The sequence below is a fragment of the Ochotona princeps genome, chromosome 2 (genome assembly GCF_030435755.1).
Source record: "Ochotona princeps isolate mOchPri1 chromosome 2, mOchPri1.hap1, whole genome shotgun sequence".
Taxonomy (NCBI): Eukaryota; Metazoa; Chordata; class Mammalia; order Lagomorpha; family Ochotonidae; genus Ochotona; species Ochotona princeps.
In genome coordinates this window covers 166,043,475-166,059,954 of record NC_080833.1, presented here as the reverse complement: position 1 = coordinate 166,059,954, position 16,480 = coordinate 166,043,475, and the positions used below count along the sequence as shown (strand labels likewise).

Here is a 16,480-nt window from a genome sequence, read left to right as displayed (position 1 = left end):
TTTCATCACACACAATTTAAAGCCTTAAGAAAAATATTTATGAGAAATAATGAGTTCAGTAACTTATTTCTCAGACATCTGCTCTATGCTTGGCACTACAGGGATCTGAAATGCAAAAATAAAAAATTCATGCTCTCTGGAATACAAAATAAGCATGCCAGTGGAAAAAAAATACCTGTTTTGGCATTATTAAGATCATTACAAGTCCAAAACAAAGTATAAGGGATCTCAGCATTATCTATTTTTAAATCAAGTTTCGTTGCAGGCTGGGGCTACCACTGGAGCACGAGGAAGCCACTGTTTCGGATTTCAGCAGCCTGTATCAGAATGCCAGCTGGATTCCTGGTTGCTGCATCAGTGAGAGCAGCGCGCGATGGCCTGAGTCCCTGAGTCCCTGACACTGATGGGGAGACCGCAGTGAATCCTGGGTTCCTCCGCTTGCAGCCACCGCAGTCATCACAGCCATTTGGCGAGTGAACCAACAAATGAAAGCTTGCTTTCTTCCTCTCTCAATCTGCTTTTCAAGTAAAATAAGTAAATAAACATGTAAAAGTAACATCTGTTTTGGGCCTGAGTAGTAGGTTAAGTCAAAGCCTATGTTACCAGCACCCTATGTGGTACAGGTTTGAAGCCTGGCTCCATTCCCATCTAGCTCCTTGCTTACGGCCTGGAGAAACAATGGAGGACGGCTCAAGCCCTTGGGCCCTACTGCCACAATGGTGACACATAAAGAAGCTCCTGGCTCTTGGCTTTGGATCAGCTCAGCTCCAGCTACTGTGGCCATTTGGGGAGTAATTTAGTGAAGATTTCTTTCTCTGTCTCTCCTTCTCGCTATAACTACGACTTTCAAACAAAAACAAATCTTTCCCCAAAAAGTAGCATCTGTCTGTAAGTCAATTTCATCTCAAACTTCATCATGCAGAAATTAATTTTTGCTTACTGATTCAGTTACCATCATAAGCATAATTACACAGACTCTTTGCCCTTAAATTAAAAGCTTTTGTCTGCAAGAAGCTTTGAGATCTTATGTCTGTTTTTTGTCACTTGTGTTTCCTCTGCATCACTTGCTTCCGTCTCCATTCCTACTTTCCCAGTACTTTATGGGTCCCTCTTACAGTCTAAGAAGTATTCCAGATGTTAGAGATACAATGGAGGTCAGAAGGCACAACAGCGTGAGAAATAAAGAATTTTCCAGTGGAAAGATAGTTAACAAGAAGCATAATATACAATGTTATGTAATTATAAGAACTCAGGAAACTAGTGTAGACTTAAAAGACACAAAGGAGCAGAACAGAGTATCTTACTATCCTAGTACAAGCGATCAGGAAAGCTCTTACTGAAGGCAGAATTTGGGTAGAGGCCTGAATGAAGAAAATGAGAGTACACCCCTGCATATATCTTGGGGAAGCGCCTTGGGCAACTTTTACAAGAGAATGGAATTGGTGCAGTTAAGGAGCATTAATCAAATATGATTGGAAACAAAATGAAATTGAGTGTGGGGCAAGATCAATGGATATAAAGTCAACAGCCCCCAGAGGTGGAAGCTGAGATCCCGTAGGGTCCTGTAAGTTACAGCAAGGAGTTCAAGTTTCATTGCACGACAAGCCATGGCTAGATCTTAAATAGGGAAACGCTGTGACCTAACACATATTTAAAAAGGACACTGGTGATTATAAGCAACGTGCAGAGGGAGGCAGTTCATAAGCAAAGGAGCTGAGGGATTGCCAGCAGTCCTGTATCACTCAAACCTTCCACGTCAATCCAACATGACTCTGGTTCTGAACACCCATTCTTGGCGCTCCTGATTCTTACCTCCCATGATGTACAGAGACCGGTTGCCTAGAGAGGACCACGTGTACATGAAAGCTCCACATGCAGACACAGTAACACCTTCGAAATCCCCCAAGTTAATAATCAAGTTCTGCCCCAAACTCCCACTCACTGGAATATTTAATTAGGGTTCCACCTCCTTGCCCTATAACAGGAAAACTCCACCTTTGGTGAGGGCGGCAATTCTTGTCTCATCAAGAGAGCCTCATCACTCTCAAGTATGAGCGTGTACTGTCCTTTTAAACAAACTGTGCTTTCCCATGCATCCATAGGCTTGTTCCTTGAATCCCTTCACACAGAGAAAAAAGGCCTGGAGCAAGCCCGGTCAACAGTCCCAGGGCCCGCAAAAGGAGGAGACAGGAGTAGTTGCAGAGAGACAAGTTCAGAAGTGCTACTGAGGTGTGCTAAAAAAGAAATGGTTGTGGGCCCAGAGCAGTTGCCTAGTAGCTAAATCCTTGCCTTACATATGCCAGGACCTGATATGGGTTACAGTTCATGTCCCAGCTGCTCCACTTCCCATCCAGATCCTTGCTTGTGGCCTGGGAAAGCAGTAGTGGACAGCCCGGAGCCTTGGGACCCTGCTCCCACAAGGGAGACCCACAAGAAGCTCCTGGCTCCTGGCTTCAGATCAGTTCAGCTCTTGCTGTTGCAGCTACTAGAGGAGTGAACTAACGGACAGAAGATCTTTCTCTTTGTATCTCCTCTCTGTCAATCTGCCTTTCCAAAAAAAATACATAAATCCTCAAAACAAAAGAAACATCTGCATAGATGACGACGGTGCTGGTGCAGGAGGTGAGAAGTGATTACATTTAGACAGTTTCTGCAAGACCGAGCAACAGGATTTGTTAAAGGCACTGGAGATGGAGTAGAGGGAAGAGACGCCGGAAGTTTTTAATCAGAAATGGGATGAAAGATGGTATCACACAGCAGAGAAAGCATACCTAGGAGTAACAGTCAAAGGGGGTTCTGTGTGTACGTAAGTTTGAGATACCTATTAGACTTCAAATATCATTCAGAAGAGAGAGGATGTATACTTTGGACCATGAGCACGTAGGTGGTATTTATAGCTAAAGGGCTGAATAAGATTGCCTAGGGAGGCAATGAATGTAAACAGTAAATTTCATGATTTGAGCCCAGCTGCTTTCTTTACCATTTCGCTGTCACAATCAAAGGAATGGCTGGCAAAGGATGCTGGGAAAGCACTGATAACGAAGTTGCACGGGACAAAGCAGCAGAGTACGGACTTTCCACAAAGAAAACACAAACAACAGCCCCAGAAAACGTGCTCTGGGATCCCATGATGCAGTGGGCTATGTCACCACCGATGACACCAGTCTCCCACGGGCACCCCTTCCAGGTCCAGCTGCCCCACCGAGCCAGCTCTCAGGCGGAAGGTGGCCCTGCACCCACGTGGGAAGTGGCTGAGCACCCGGCTCTGGACTGGGCCATGCTCGGGGATGAACCAAGAGATTAAAGACTGCCCTCTATATTGCTTCCTTTCAAATACATAAAAAATGTGTAAGTATTTCAGGAAGTAGTCATCAATAATGCGACATACGACTGAGACGCTTGTCAGTTTGGAGGAGAGTTAAATAAGATTATGCCTCCTTTGCTGTTGGAAGATAAAGTTCTTGATTACTGAGTTCTAAAAAACGTTAGATAAAAACGTTAGATAAAAACACTAGCAATGCTTGAAAGTATAACCTTACCCAAAGAGAGAAAAAATAAATAACAACAACGAAAAAATCCATATCGTTTACAAAAACCAAAACCTAATCTCAACCTATTCCTCTTGGCTAACTGGCAGATGCATGCTTGCTTCATTACAGATGGACAGAAGATGACACAGTCACACCATTACACATGAATAATTCAAAACGGAAACTACTTACCGGCAAGCACAAGCGTTATATTCAGTACAATGAATATTCCACAAAAGAGACCGACTCTAAAAGTAGTCCATGCTGGTGCAGGCTGTAACAGAGAAACAGCACTCTGGGTACCCGGCAGCACACTGTGGCTTACTAGATCATGGAGCCCCAAATTTCTGCTATGAATATATTTTATAAGCAGCATATCTGTAAGTCTAAACCAGAGGACCATCCATCTCTCCCCATCCTACAACACATGAAGTTGCCACTTAATTGAATTATTTATACAAATCTGAGTCTCAAAATAAGATGACAATTGTAGGTATAACATTACATGTGCACTGAGTTTTTCTGCAGGAGACTTAACAGGCAATTTAATTTCTAAAATGTATACATCTCTACGTTTGGTGAGTCACGGCTGCTCAGTTAAAGTCTGCATGCTTTGTCCAATGGGTACTAGAGGCAATAGTCCAAATAAGAACAACATTTTGTACCAGAACTTATACTATCCTGTGGTAATTTTTCTTAATTATGTTTGTATATTTGAAAGGTAGAGAGAGTGAGAGAGACAGAGAGCGAGAGAGAGCGCCCAGACAGCTAGACAGACCTACGGAAAGTTTTGTCCCATTGGTACTGTCCCGATGCTTCTAACAGACAAGGCTGGGCTGAGTCCAATCCAGGAGTTCAGCACTGACTTCCAGGTTCCTCCCACAGAACCTGGTGGATTCAACAAGCAGAGAGCTCTCCTGCTGCCTCCCGGAGCGTCCTTCAACAGAGAGGAGCCAGGCCTAAAACCAGGCACCCTTTTAGGGGATCTGGGTATCACAAGGGTGTCACCACTGCGGACCAAAGGCTTGTCTTCTGGGGGGACTTAAAACCAACATTTTAAAATAAACTAGATATTCTGAAGGGACTAGCACAACCGTCACAAAGTCAGAATTTCCAGACTGTGTTAAGTTTAAAAAAAAGTTTTTCTCTGATATGATTCAACTTTGTATAGAGAAAGTGATTTTAAAAACCACTGTTTCCTTAACTAATGCAAATTCCGTGGATTTTCACTGTAGAGGTGTGTGCTGTGGCGCAGCAGCTGGGTCTCTGCCTGCACCTGACACTGAAGTGATCGGGGTAAAGTCTCCACACCATGTTGGGCAGTCTCCTGTTCACAGGCAACCTGGGATGCCTCGGGTGATACACTGCTCGAGCAGCCGCTCCCTGCCATTAATGTGGAACATCTGGAACGGGTCGCGGCTCCTCACTTCTGCCTGGAAAATTCCCTCTGTCCTTTGTATCTAGGGACACATGGACGACATCGTTTTTTCTCTCACTTTGTCTTTCAAATAAATAAACTAATTTTTTAAAAATTAAAGGAATAGACACATTAAGAAACAATCTACAGACTTAGGTATTTCCAATGAATGTTGTAAAAATCGCTAGTGCTTTTAGAGGTAGCATTATATTTCAGGTATTTTAGATGTTTTCTAAACATCTTCAAAAATACTGAGACTCAATCTGACTTCTGTGTTATCTACCCATAACTGGGATCAGACTGAAAACATCCAGACAAGATAATGATTTGCTTTCTTTCTAATTAGCTTTAGTTTGAAAAACTGCATTTTTTACTGTCTATGCAAAATAATGTATGCCAATGTGTTTAGACTGTCCCAAATGTACCACAGCACAGTACCACGTAGTACTCAGTACTCCGCTTACAAAGCGAACATTTGCATTGCCTTGGATCCAGAACCTTCCCCTCACCACACTTCCGTGAGTTTTTAGTTTAACACCTCCACATAAATCCCTAAGTAACTACTTTTTAAAATCACTGTAATAACTTTATTCAGATATAACTGATACACAATTATATACTTAGAGTATATAATTTGTTTTTCATTTTAAGTTCTGGATGCTATATAAATTCTATTTTCAAACACTTTAACTATTATATGCCTATTATTAAAAACTTTTATCAGTTAAACTGTCATACATAAACTGTATTTACTGTTTACAGCCAGCCTATGACACCACCACCAACATCATGGCAGTGTAAACGTAGATGTATATGTGTATTTGTGTATCTGTGACTTCCAGGAATTCCCTCATGCCTCTCTCCACCCTTTCCTTTAAACCATGCTACAGCGCCTGCCTGCTCACGTCCTTACGGTCCTCACCACGTCGCACTCCGCAGACTCGGGCAAGTGCAAGCACACAGAACAGCTATTCTCTCTGCGTTCTTCCAGCCTGAGGCATCTCACAGGCACCCATGTTGTCTCCTTACCAGTAAGTTACTCCTTTTTATTCATTGTACGGATACACTACAAATTATTTATCCATTCACCTAGTAATGGACATTTGGGTTCCTAACTAACTTTAGGCTATTATAAACAAAGCTGCTGCTAGGGGCATTTGTGTATAAGGCTTTTTTTTCAGACATAAGTTTGCACATACATAGAGTTGGGAGTATAATAGATAGCACGCGAAATGCATTTTTAACGTTTTAAAAACCTGTCAAACTGCCTTCTAGTACGCTTATTTAATTTTATACTGCATCAACATAAGAAATATGAAAATTCTAGTCCCTCAAATATTTAGCATTAATTTTGGAATTTTAGTTATTGTAATAGGTAATATCTCATTACAGTCTGAGCCTACTCTTCCCTAAGGCCTGGTCATATTGAGCATCCTGTCACGCCAACATTTACTATATGCATTAAAGTGTCTGTTGAAATCTTGTATTAATTTTTAGGTAGAGTTGCTTTTTTTGTTGAATAATGAAATCCTTTCTATGTTTTGATACAAGTCCTTTATCAGGTATGTTTTACACATATTTTCTAATAATGCAATGCATTTCTTTCATTCTTGGAACAGTGTCTTTTGAAAAATGGGAAGTTTTTAACATCATGGGTACTACTGGTGTCATCTCTAAGAATTTTTCTTTATTTATTTGAAAGGCAGAGAGACAAAGAGAAGACAGGAAACACCCACACAAACACACAACCTGTGAGCACAACAAAGCAAGAGATGTGCTAGCCATTGGCCCATTATCTAGACGGCTGCCAAGAGTCGGGTCTGGACCAGGCTGAAGCCAGGAGCCAGGAGCTGGGATCTCCATTACGTGGCTGCTTTTCAAACATATTACTAAGAAGCTAGGTGAGAAGCAGTTGTTGGCATTGCAAGTGGTGGTTTAACCTGATGTGCTACAAAACTAGCCCCTCAAAGAAATTTGAGCAACCAAGAGTCACCAGAATTCTGCAGGTTTAGGCTAAACTTAAGTCTACTACAAACTGAGAATTATACGAAATGGAATAGGAATAAAAGATTATTTTCAGGGTAAGGCACACTGAATTCCCATATGTGAACTGGAAATTACCTGTCCATAAATATAGCAGTCTACTTTTGAACTGTATCCTGTTCCACTGGTTACCATTCTTATACTGGCACTAGTACAACACTGTTCCTAATAATAAGCTTGACTACTGTGTACTTCTAATACCTCAGCTTAGTTGTTCCAAAGCTGTTACAGCTATTCCAGGTCTGGTATATCTTTACATATGGTTTCTTTTTTTTTTTTTAAGATTTATTCATTTTATTACAGCCAGATATACAGAGAGGAGGAGAGACAGAGAGGAAGATCTTCCGTCCGACGATTCATTCCCCAAGTGAGCCGCAACGGGCCGATGCGCGCCGATCCAAAGCCGGGAACCAGGAACCTCCTCCGGGCCTCCCACACGGGTGCAGGGTCCCAATGCACTGGGCCGTCCTCAACTGCTTTCCCAGGCCACAAGCAGGGAGCTGGATGGGAAGTGGAGCTGCCGGGATTAGAACCGGCGCCCATATGGGATCCCGGGGCTTTCAAGGTGAGGACTTTGGCCGCTAGGCCACGCCGCCGGGCCCTACATATGGTTTCTAAGTTAGATTATGTTATATATAAAATCATTCCAGGAAGAAATGGCTTCTTAGGGTTATTGGGTTGAGGCCATTATTGTGGCATGGCAGGTAATGCCATTGCCAGTGACTCCAGCAACCCATACGGGCACTATTCGAGGCCCGACTGCTCTATTTCCAAACCACACCCTGCCAATACGTGTGCCAAAGCAGCAGAAGATGGCCCAAATGCTTGGGCCCTGGCACCCACATGACACACCCAGAAGAATTTCGCGGCTTCTGCTTTAGAGCTGGCCAAGTCTGTTATTGTGGCCATGCGGGGAGCGAACCAGAGGCTGAAAGAGCCCTCTAGATATGTAACTCTGACTTCCAGATAAATAGACAGACCTTTAAAAGCACTTACTGGATCAACCAATATACCCATGAACACAGAATACCAAGTGATAGGCAATCCAGCAACACTTTGTGGGTTTTAGTATAAATGTCTTCTGCATCTTTGGTCAGAATTATCCCTCCTACATATTTGTTTCATACTCTGATGAGATGACAAGTAGTACTGTTTGAAGTTGCTTCTATGTCTAACTCTTCTTGCCATTATATAAACACACACTTGACTTAACACATGTTGATCTTGTATTCTACAAAGCTGCTGCACACTCTTACTAGCTTTTATTAAAGCATAGATTCTTGGATTTTCTACAGAGATACTATAATCAATCGCAGGAAATTATCAACAGCTTCCCTTGGTCGTGTCTGGCCTGCAGGCTCCTGGGTTCTCTTTCCTATCTCACAATGACGGCCATTATCATACACACAACACTAAATAGATGTAATACAAGACAAAATGTTTTCTGCCATTCTTAAGGAGAAAGCATTCAGGTTTTACCACAAAATATGCTATTATTATAGGTTTTCATAGATGCTTTATTAGGTTATGGAAATTCTTTTTGTTATTGATTTTAATTCCATTGTGGTCAAAGAATATATTTTGTATAGTTTAAATCCTTATTATGTTAAAGTCCTCGCCTCACACATGCCAGGATCCCATATGGGCACCAGTTCTAATCCCGGCAGCCCCGCTTCCCATCCAGCTCCCTGCGTGTGGCCTGGGAAAGCAGTTGAGGACGGCCCAATGCATTGGGACCCTGCACCCATGTGGGAGACCCAGAAGAAGCCCCTGGCTCCTGGCTTTGAATCGGCTCAGTTCCAGCCATTGCAGCCACTTGGGGAGTGAAACATCGGATGGGAGATCTTCCTCTCTGTCTTTCCTCCTCTCTGTATATCTGACTTTCTAATAAAAAAAAATTTAAAAACCTTTCAAAACATAAACAAGGAAGAAAACATACAGGTTGAGAAGAGAAAGTTTGGGTGACAATATCATTAATTATGAAGAAAATATGTGTCAACTGAAGTTTCTAAAACTAAAACAACAATAGCAACAATTACTTACAAAACGTGAAAGAAATATTTGTTTTACAGCTCTGATCTCGGCTAAGGAAATTGTATGATTACTAAACAGGCAAAAGAGCAGACATAGAAACCACTGGAAATAAACACGAACCTGAGCAGCTCCCAAAGGGGGGACGCGTAAACGCTTCATAGCTTTTTGTCTGTCTCCATCTTCAAGTTCATTGGTCACTACAGCCTAAAAAGACGTCATTAAATTATGAAATGATATGCTAAATTTGAGTGATACACTAATTATGTGCCATCTATATATTTTTGAATGTGCGTGTGCTTTTCTAGTAATTTCCTGGTGAGCATATACTCGCAAAACAAAAGGAAAGAAATCATAAGACAATATATATTGAAAGCTATCAACTGCTTCGACGGATGGAAATCAGAAAGTATTTTTTAAAAGTCAGACACGGATGTGATTGCGAGCAGAAGTCTGGTAAGTGGATTACTATACCTCCGTTTCAGAGATGAGCTGGTTAATTTTCTTGCATGTATAAAACGGGGCCACTTCTACATGAGCCACCCGCCAATCTGCTCCTCGAGACGTTTCCAGGATCTTGTCATGCTTTTTAAGGATTTTCCGAAATCCTGTGAAATTCAGATTCTACAGAAAGAAATTAAAAACACAAGTATAATTTCTACTACTATTGAAGATGGAAAGCTGAGGACACAACGCTTCCGTGTAAGGAATACTCCCAGGAAGTGTCACGCATGCATCGCACACCCAACAGGCTTTGTTCTCTGCCCTTTGAGAGAGCAGTACAAATGTGCACTTGCTCCCCACCCCCCATGCCAGCACGCAGGTGCCAGGGAGGCACAGGGGAAGATCACCTGCTCCTCACACACGCTACCCTCACTCATCCTCACTCTGCAGAGTGCGACACTGATCAGCAGAAAGCAGCAGCGAGGTGCGGGCTCAGCCTCTGATGGGGGGAGCCCCTATTTTTACTCAGTCTCTAGCTCAACAAAATATGATGTTTCTCTACAGTCTCAAACTGAATTGTGCTTTACAAAAAAGCAGGGAGCCATGGAGTTCCAAAGTTAAATCTAGAAGTCAGAGGTTTCTCAGATTGGCTAGTCAGATGTCCCAGGCTCGGCCTGCTGTTCATGGTCTGTCCCTCATTCTTCACTGGAACAAGGGAAGCACGTGTCAGAACCTGGGGAGAGTTTTTAATCAACCTTGCTGTCCTCTCTCACGCTCATAAGAAATGTACTCTTACAGAACAGACAGACCTCAAAACCACATGTTGGAACACAGCTTTTACAATTAAAACCTACTTTTGTTTTCCCACAGAGAATTTTATAATCATCTAATAAAATAAAATTTGAAGGAAACTTCCCTGTGATGCACAGGCAGAGAACTAATAAGCTAAAAAATGTTAATGTTTTTAAAGCAACATGAAAAGGTGAACATGTTTTATTTCATTTACAATTCGAATTGTAAAATTTTAAAATAAAATTAAATTATACAAGGTGGGAAGAATAATTATCATTATGTTCTTAAAACTGTTTGGGAAATACATGAGCGGCTGGTGCTGTGGCACAGTGCGTAAAGCCACCACCTGCAGTGCCGGCAACAATGTGGGCACCAGCTGGAGTTCTGGCTGCTTCATTCCCATTCATTCTAGCTCCCTGTGCACGGGAAAGCAATGAGGGCTGACCCACGCCGCTCTGATCCTTGCAGCAAGGGTGGCAGGAAGTCTGGGAGAAGCTGCTGGCTCCTGGCTTCCAGTCGGCCCAGCTCCAGCCATTGGCAGCAATTCGGGATGTGAAGCAGCAGACAGAAGATTAATCTAGCTGTTTCTCCCTCTCTCTCTCTCGGTAGTTGCCCCTTTCAAATAAATAAATAATCTTTAAAAAAAGAGAGAAATGTATGAAATCTGTTCCCTTTATACAAATAATAAAGTTATAAGACATTGGGTAAATTTCAAAGAAAAGGAATAATCGTTATATTGTATCAAATGATCTTCCAACAGAGTTTTTCTTTGAATAATAACATTATCATCAATAGGAAAACCTGAATTACTGGAAGAAGAATATGAAAATAAATACGCACATGGACAACTTAATTACTGTAGATATGGGACCACAATTACTTTTATTTTGAAATTCTTATTCCCTAGGAAATATTTCTGTAGCATAATCTGCAGCTCTGTAAAGTTTATCATCCTGTGATAATCCTTACCACTCATAAGCACTAACCAAAAGAACAAAATGGGGGGAAAAAAGTGTATCAGGTCTCTGAAGGCTTTAATTACTTAAATAGTTAATACTCACAAACTGTATGCTTTTCAATTAGATTCCTTACAGATTAAAGTATGCCAACAAACATAAAGTGAAAATAAATGAAAAGGGATGGTGTAATGGCTCAACTGCCTAATCTTCCACCTGCAAGTGCCACAATCCCACTTCCAATGCAGCTCTGTGCTAACGGACTGGGAAAGCAGAGGAGCGTGGCTCCAGTGCTCGGGACATGGGAGAGCCGGAAGGACCTGCTGGCTTTGGATCAGCTCAGCTCCAGCCACGGGAACCATTTGGGGAAGTGAAATGGCAGATAGAAGAACTTTCTCTTCTCTCTGTAAATCTTTCTAACAAAAAAAATCCTTAAAAATGATAAACAAATAAATAAACAAATACCCTATATTTCCACAATTTAGAAAAGTTGAAGTTCAACTTTTTCAGACTGGGTTTTAAAATCCAACTGAATTAAATACTAGATTTAAGCCTACACACATTTGCCATACCCAAATTTATATTCTTTGTTAAACTCTTTAAAAGAGTAACAACAAAATGGCTACATTGCAGCCTTTGGACAATGAAGTTGGAGACATTCTTTCAGCAATAAGCTGAAAAGTCCCGATTTTTAGTTTTATTATTGTTCCCTGCAGAAATGTTAACAGCCCAAGTGCTTCTGGAAGCATCTTCTGGAAGCATCTCGTTACTGCATAGAAGGAAAAGGCTCTCACGTGGCCAAACAATGCTCGCATAGATTATTTCTTATTTCTGCTCATCATTACCAGAGTTGCTGCTAAAATTAGAAACAAACACAGTGAGCCCATAAGGCTACCCTGAAAAGTATTCATACATTTTTAGAAAATTAATATTCAAAACAGCAGTCTAATTACCAGTGTATTACCATCTCTGGTGTATGGCTCCCAGCCAATCAGGGCATCTGAAATCCCAGCAAGAACCCTAAGAACATGTTAAGGATTTTCTTTTTGCAATGGACTCACCGGCACTGTTCGAGAAAATTCCATTCACTGGCATTTCTCTTCTCCCTGAAGGTGCCATTCCCCTAAATTACCTGATAGTTCTGCAGCAGGATGAGACTGAGGTAGAACTCGCTGAAGGCCAGTTTAAGGTCTTTGATATTCCTATGTTGGACACGTTCCTCGTGGGACAGGTGGAAGACTGGCTTCCTACGCTGTCGCAGGGTAGTAACACCAGCACTTTCCTTCTGCGCATCCAGTGAGGACTGCAGCTCATTCTGAAGGGTGGCAAACCTGCGCTGAGCCTCCGCGAGCTTCTCTGTAAGGGAACAGAAGTGTCAGGAAGGAGGACGAAAAGCGAGGAGTTCTCAGCACGGCAGTGTGTGTCTGGTGCAATGGTTACAACTGCCTGGGACGCTGGCGGTCCGTGTCAGAGTGCCTGCGCTCAAGGCCCACGGCCAAGGGCGTAGCAGGTGATGGATGGATGGTCAAGCACCTGGGTTTCTGTAACTCATGTGGGAGACTGAGGCAGCTCTGGATTTCCGACTGTGGCCAGGCGGGGTCCCAGAGGTTGCAGGCATCTAGGTAGTGAACAAGGGAAGGAAAATGTCTGTCTCTTTCAAGGAAAATTGTTAAAATTTTTATTAAAATGCCCTTGTTGTCCACTGTCTCTTGACTAATTATTCTAACTTGTTTCTTTAAATATTACATGTAATATTTCCAACTAGATGGGGAAAAACTGTTCAACAGCCTTTTATTCTATCTCACAAAATCTCTCGTGTGACCTGGCCTTTTCTTTTTACAGAAGAAGAAATAAAATGCAAAGAGCTATTGAGGATGAAGATAAAATGGTACAGTGCACTGAAATGTAAAAGAGCTTGGCAAATCCCAAGAGGCAAGCAGAGCCATGGTGTGATTCAGTCACTGAAGACACGGAGTCACACAGAAGCTTCTACACCTCTAAATACAGCAGAAGCAATGCAAATGGCCATCAGCTAATGAATGGTTATGTAAAACCAATACATAGTGTACACACACACACACACACACACACACACACACAATGGAGTATCAGCCTTTAAGGAGACTGCGTCCTTGAATTCAAACTACAGTATTAACGAACCTTAAAGGCCTTAAGTGAAAGAAGAGACAGAAAACACCTCACATGTATGATTCCATCGGTATGAAAGGTCCAGCGTAGGGATATTCACAGAAAGTAGGTTAATGGACGCCTGGGGCTGGCAGAAAGTGGAATGAAGGGATGAGCTAACAGGGATGAGCTAACCCTTTGGGACTGACGAAATGTTCTGTAATTGGATAGTGACAATGTTGGTACAAACTTTGTAAACATACTAAAGACCCTGAACATACACTTTGAAACGGTAATGCAGGGATGGAATGCCTGGGCTTGAGTTTCAGCTCTACCCCCAAATCCAGCTTCCTACTCAGGCACACCCAGGGAGGCGACAGGTGGGAAGTGAAGCAGCTGGGTGCCTTCCACCTGCAGGGAGAGCAAGCTCCCAGGCCTGGCTGCAGCCCTTGTGGCGGCCATGTGGGGAGTAACTGTGAACCCACTCACTGCCTGCCTGTCTGTATGTTTCTCCCTCTTTCCCTCCTTCTCTGCCTCTGAAAAAGAAATTAATTAAAGGGCAAGTACACAGTATTCAAATATCCCAAATCTTAAGAAAGCTATTAACAAATGCTTCTAATTATGTACTTAGTACAGAAATCAGAACTGGCATTTAAATCTTTAATTGCTGCATTTCTCCCTCCATCTCGACACTTTTCAACACAAGTACATGGAACAACAACAACTAATCCTGGCCACCTTTACTAATAATACTAAGAAGAGCCGAATTCGCACGTATTTCTATAATGTACACACACACACACACATCAAAGAGGTCTGCAAAGATCATGGAAATGCATGTTATAAAATACCATTCCAAGTCTCAAAAATTTTTTGAACCTAAATGAACACATCTTTTAACTAACCTCTCTGTGAACTGTCAAAATAGAACCCTCAATAGTTGTCCCTTACTACCTATGAGGAATTCGTTCCAGGATCCAATGTCCACATATGCTAGTCTCGTAAAGAGAATGTTACTGCATTTGCAAATAACCCAGGTACACCCTCTGGTAGCCACAAGAGTAATTAAAATATAAAGGATATGTAGATATTTGTTGTACCACCTTATTTAGGGTACAAGGGGAATGAAAAAGTATCTATACATGTTAAACACAGACACAATTTTTCCCTGAATGTTTACAATCTATAGTCGGTTGAATCCATGGATGTACAACTGAAAGATCAGAGGGATGACTATGTTATAATAAAATAATGTCATCTGAGGGCTGACATTTGGCACAGTACTTAAGACGCCATGTAACACAACTGTATCCTAGATGAGCATGCTTGCACATAGTGCCGGCTTGGCTTCTCATTCCAGCTTCCTGCTATGGCGACCCACTGAGGCAGCGGCTGATGTTCGGGTACTTGAATGCCCGCATCCATGTGCAACATCTGGACGCAGTTCCCTGCCCCTGGCTGTGTGAGCACCTACGGAGTGAACCAGTGGATGGGAGATCACTCTACACACAATTTATCTCTCTGCCTTTCAATTACATTTTAAAAATCATAGTAGCATGGAAACTTTTCTTCCGCAGTCACTGGATCCAGGCAAATCTAGGCTTAGATTTTTACCTCCTTAACTAGTTAATTGATTTTAAATGAGCTGTCCTGTGACCCTTTTGGAGCCTTTGAATGATGAAATACAGATAATAGCACTCCCTCCTCAAGTAAAGAAAGATAAAAATCAAGCACAGAAAATGTCAAGGGACATAACATCCAAAAAAATTCATGGGCATAATTATACAATAATAACAGCATGAACAATTCACTCTTTCTTGAAGCCCCCCGTTCCTTGTCTTGTATGTGGTTCTATTCCAATTCCTTTTCAATCTTTAGTAGTTCTATCTTGTCTGGCACCAGTTCATGATTCACTGCTCTCTCTTAGAGAAGTCTGTTTCAAGGTTTATTCATTTGAAAGGCAGAGCTATGGGATTGGGGGAAGGTAGCGAGGAGGACAGTAAGAGAAGAGGAGAGCGTTCACTCTCCAAACGGCTGTGAGTGACAGCCAGGACTGGACCCAAAGCACAACTCCAGCCCAGCATCCCACACCACCATCTGCTGCAGAAGCCAAACCAGCACTCCACTGTGGATGCTGGTGTCCCAAGAAGCAGCTGAACCCATGACTTCATAAAGCCATGCCTGAGAGAATTTTTTTTGGCTTTTGTTAAAAGATTCATCTTTTATTGAAAAGGTAGATTTACAGAGAGAAGGAAAGACAGAAAGATTGTCCACCTGCTGGTTCACTCCCAAAATGGCCACAACAGCCAGAATTGAGCCAATCCAGAACAAGGAGTAAGGAGCATCCTTCGGGTCTCCACATGGCTGCAGGGGCCTAAGGATTTGGGCCATCCTCTGCTACTTTCCCAAGCCATAAGCAGAGAGCTGGATGGGACGTGGAGCAGCCGGTACATCAACCGGCAGCCATATGGGATCCTGGCACTTGCAAGGGGGAGAATTAGCCAACTGAGCCAGCATGCTCCCAATCCTCTTTCCGAGTAAACCTCATCAGTCTTTGTAGAGCCATACGGAGTCTGCTTCCAGTTCCTTGAGAACACTCGTGCCCTTCTGCTTCCACCAAGGACACTTCTGAGGCCCAGAAAACGCACCCTTTCCTACTGCAAAAACACCAGCCTCAGTGAGGAGAGCACCTGCACCTTACCACTTGGTTGCTCTGCACTGCAGGCGGACTGGCCGTGTAAGGTGATATCCAGTGATTTCAGTGGAGATGCAGCACTTGGCCATCAAACAATTGGCTGCACTGCCCATAAAGGGCGAATATCCAACAATCTTAATGCAGTTAACTGAGCATAATAATAAAATAAATGGACAACCTATCAAAATATTGCTCAACCGGCATAAAAGAAAAAGTGATCAAGCACTTGGTTTTAGTTGTCACAACGCGGAGTGACAACCTCTCACCTAATTTGCAGATATAAACTAGTTCACACTCCCAGTCAAGCAGATGCCAGGAACCCCTCCATATGGTTTTCGCAGCACTTCCAGGTGCACACAGTGTAAACCTTCCTCCAGTGTTTCCTCAAGGGCCTAGTGGCCATTTCCCAGAATAGGGGAGTACTGGGGTACAGGAAATGCGCAGA

General features: G+C 42.5%; 1 protein-coding gene across 1 annotated transcript in view; it reads right to left on the bottom strand.

Annotated features, from left to right (window-relative positions):
• Positions 1-16,480, bottom strand: part of XPR1 (xenotropic and polytropic retrovirus receptor 1) — a 209,739-nt gene that overhangs the window by 67,735 nt on the left and 125,524 nt on the right. The window contains exons 4-7 of the mRNA XM_004598637.4: positions 12,346-12,569; positions 9,496-9,645; positions 9,145-9,228; positions 3,723-3,804 (exon numbers count right to left, since the gene is read on the bottom strand). Of these exons, the coding sequence (XP_004598694.2) occupies positions 3,723-3,804; positions 9,145-9,228; positions 9,496-9,645; positions 12,346-12,569 (540 nt within the window). The remainder of the gene's footprint in view (positions 1-3,722; positions 3,805-9,144; positions 9,229-9,495; positions 9,646-12,345; positions 12,570-16,480) is intronic.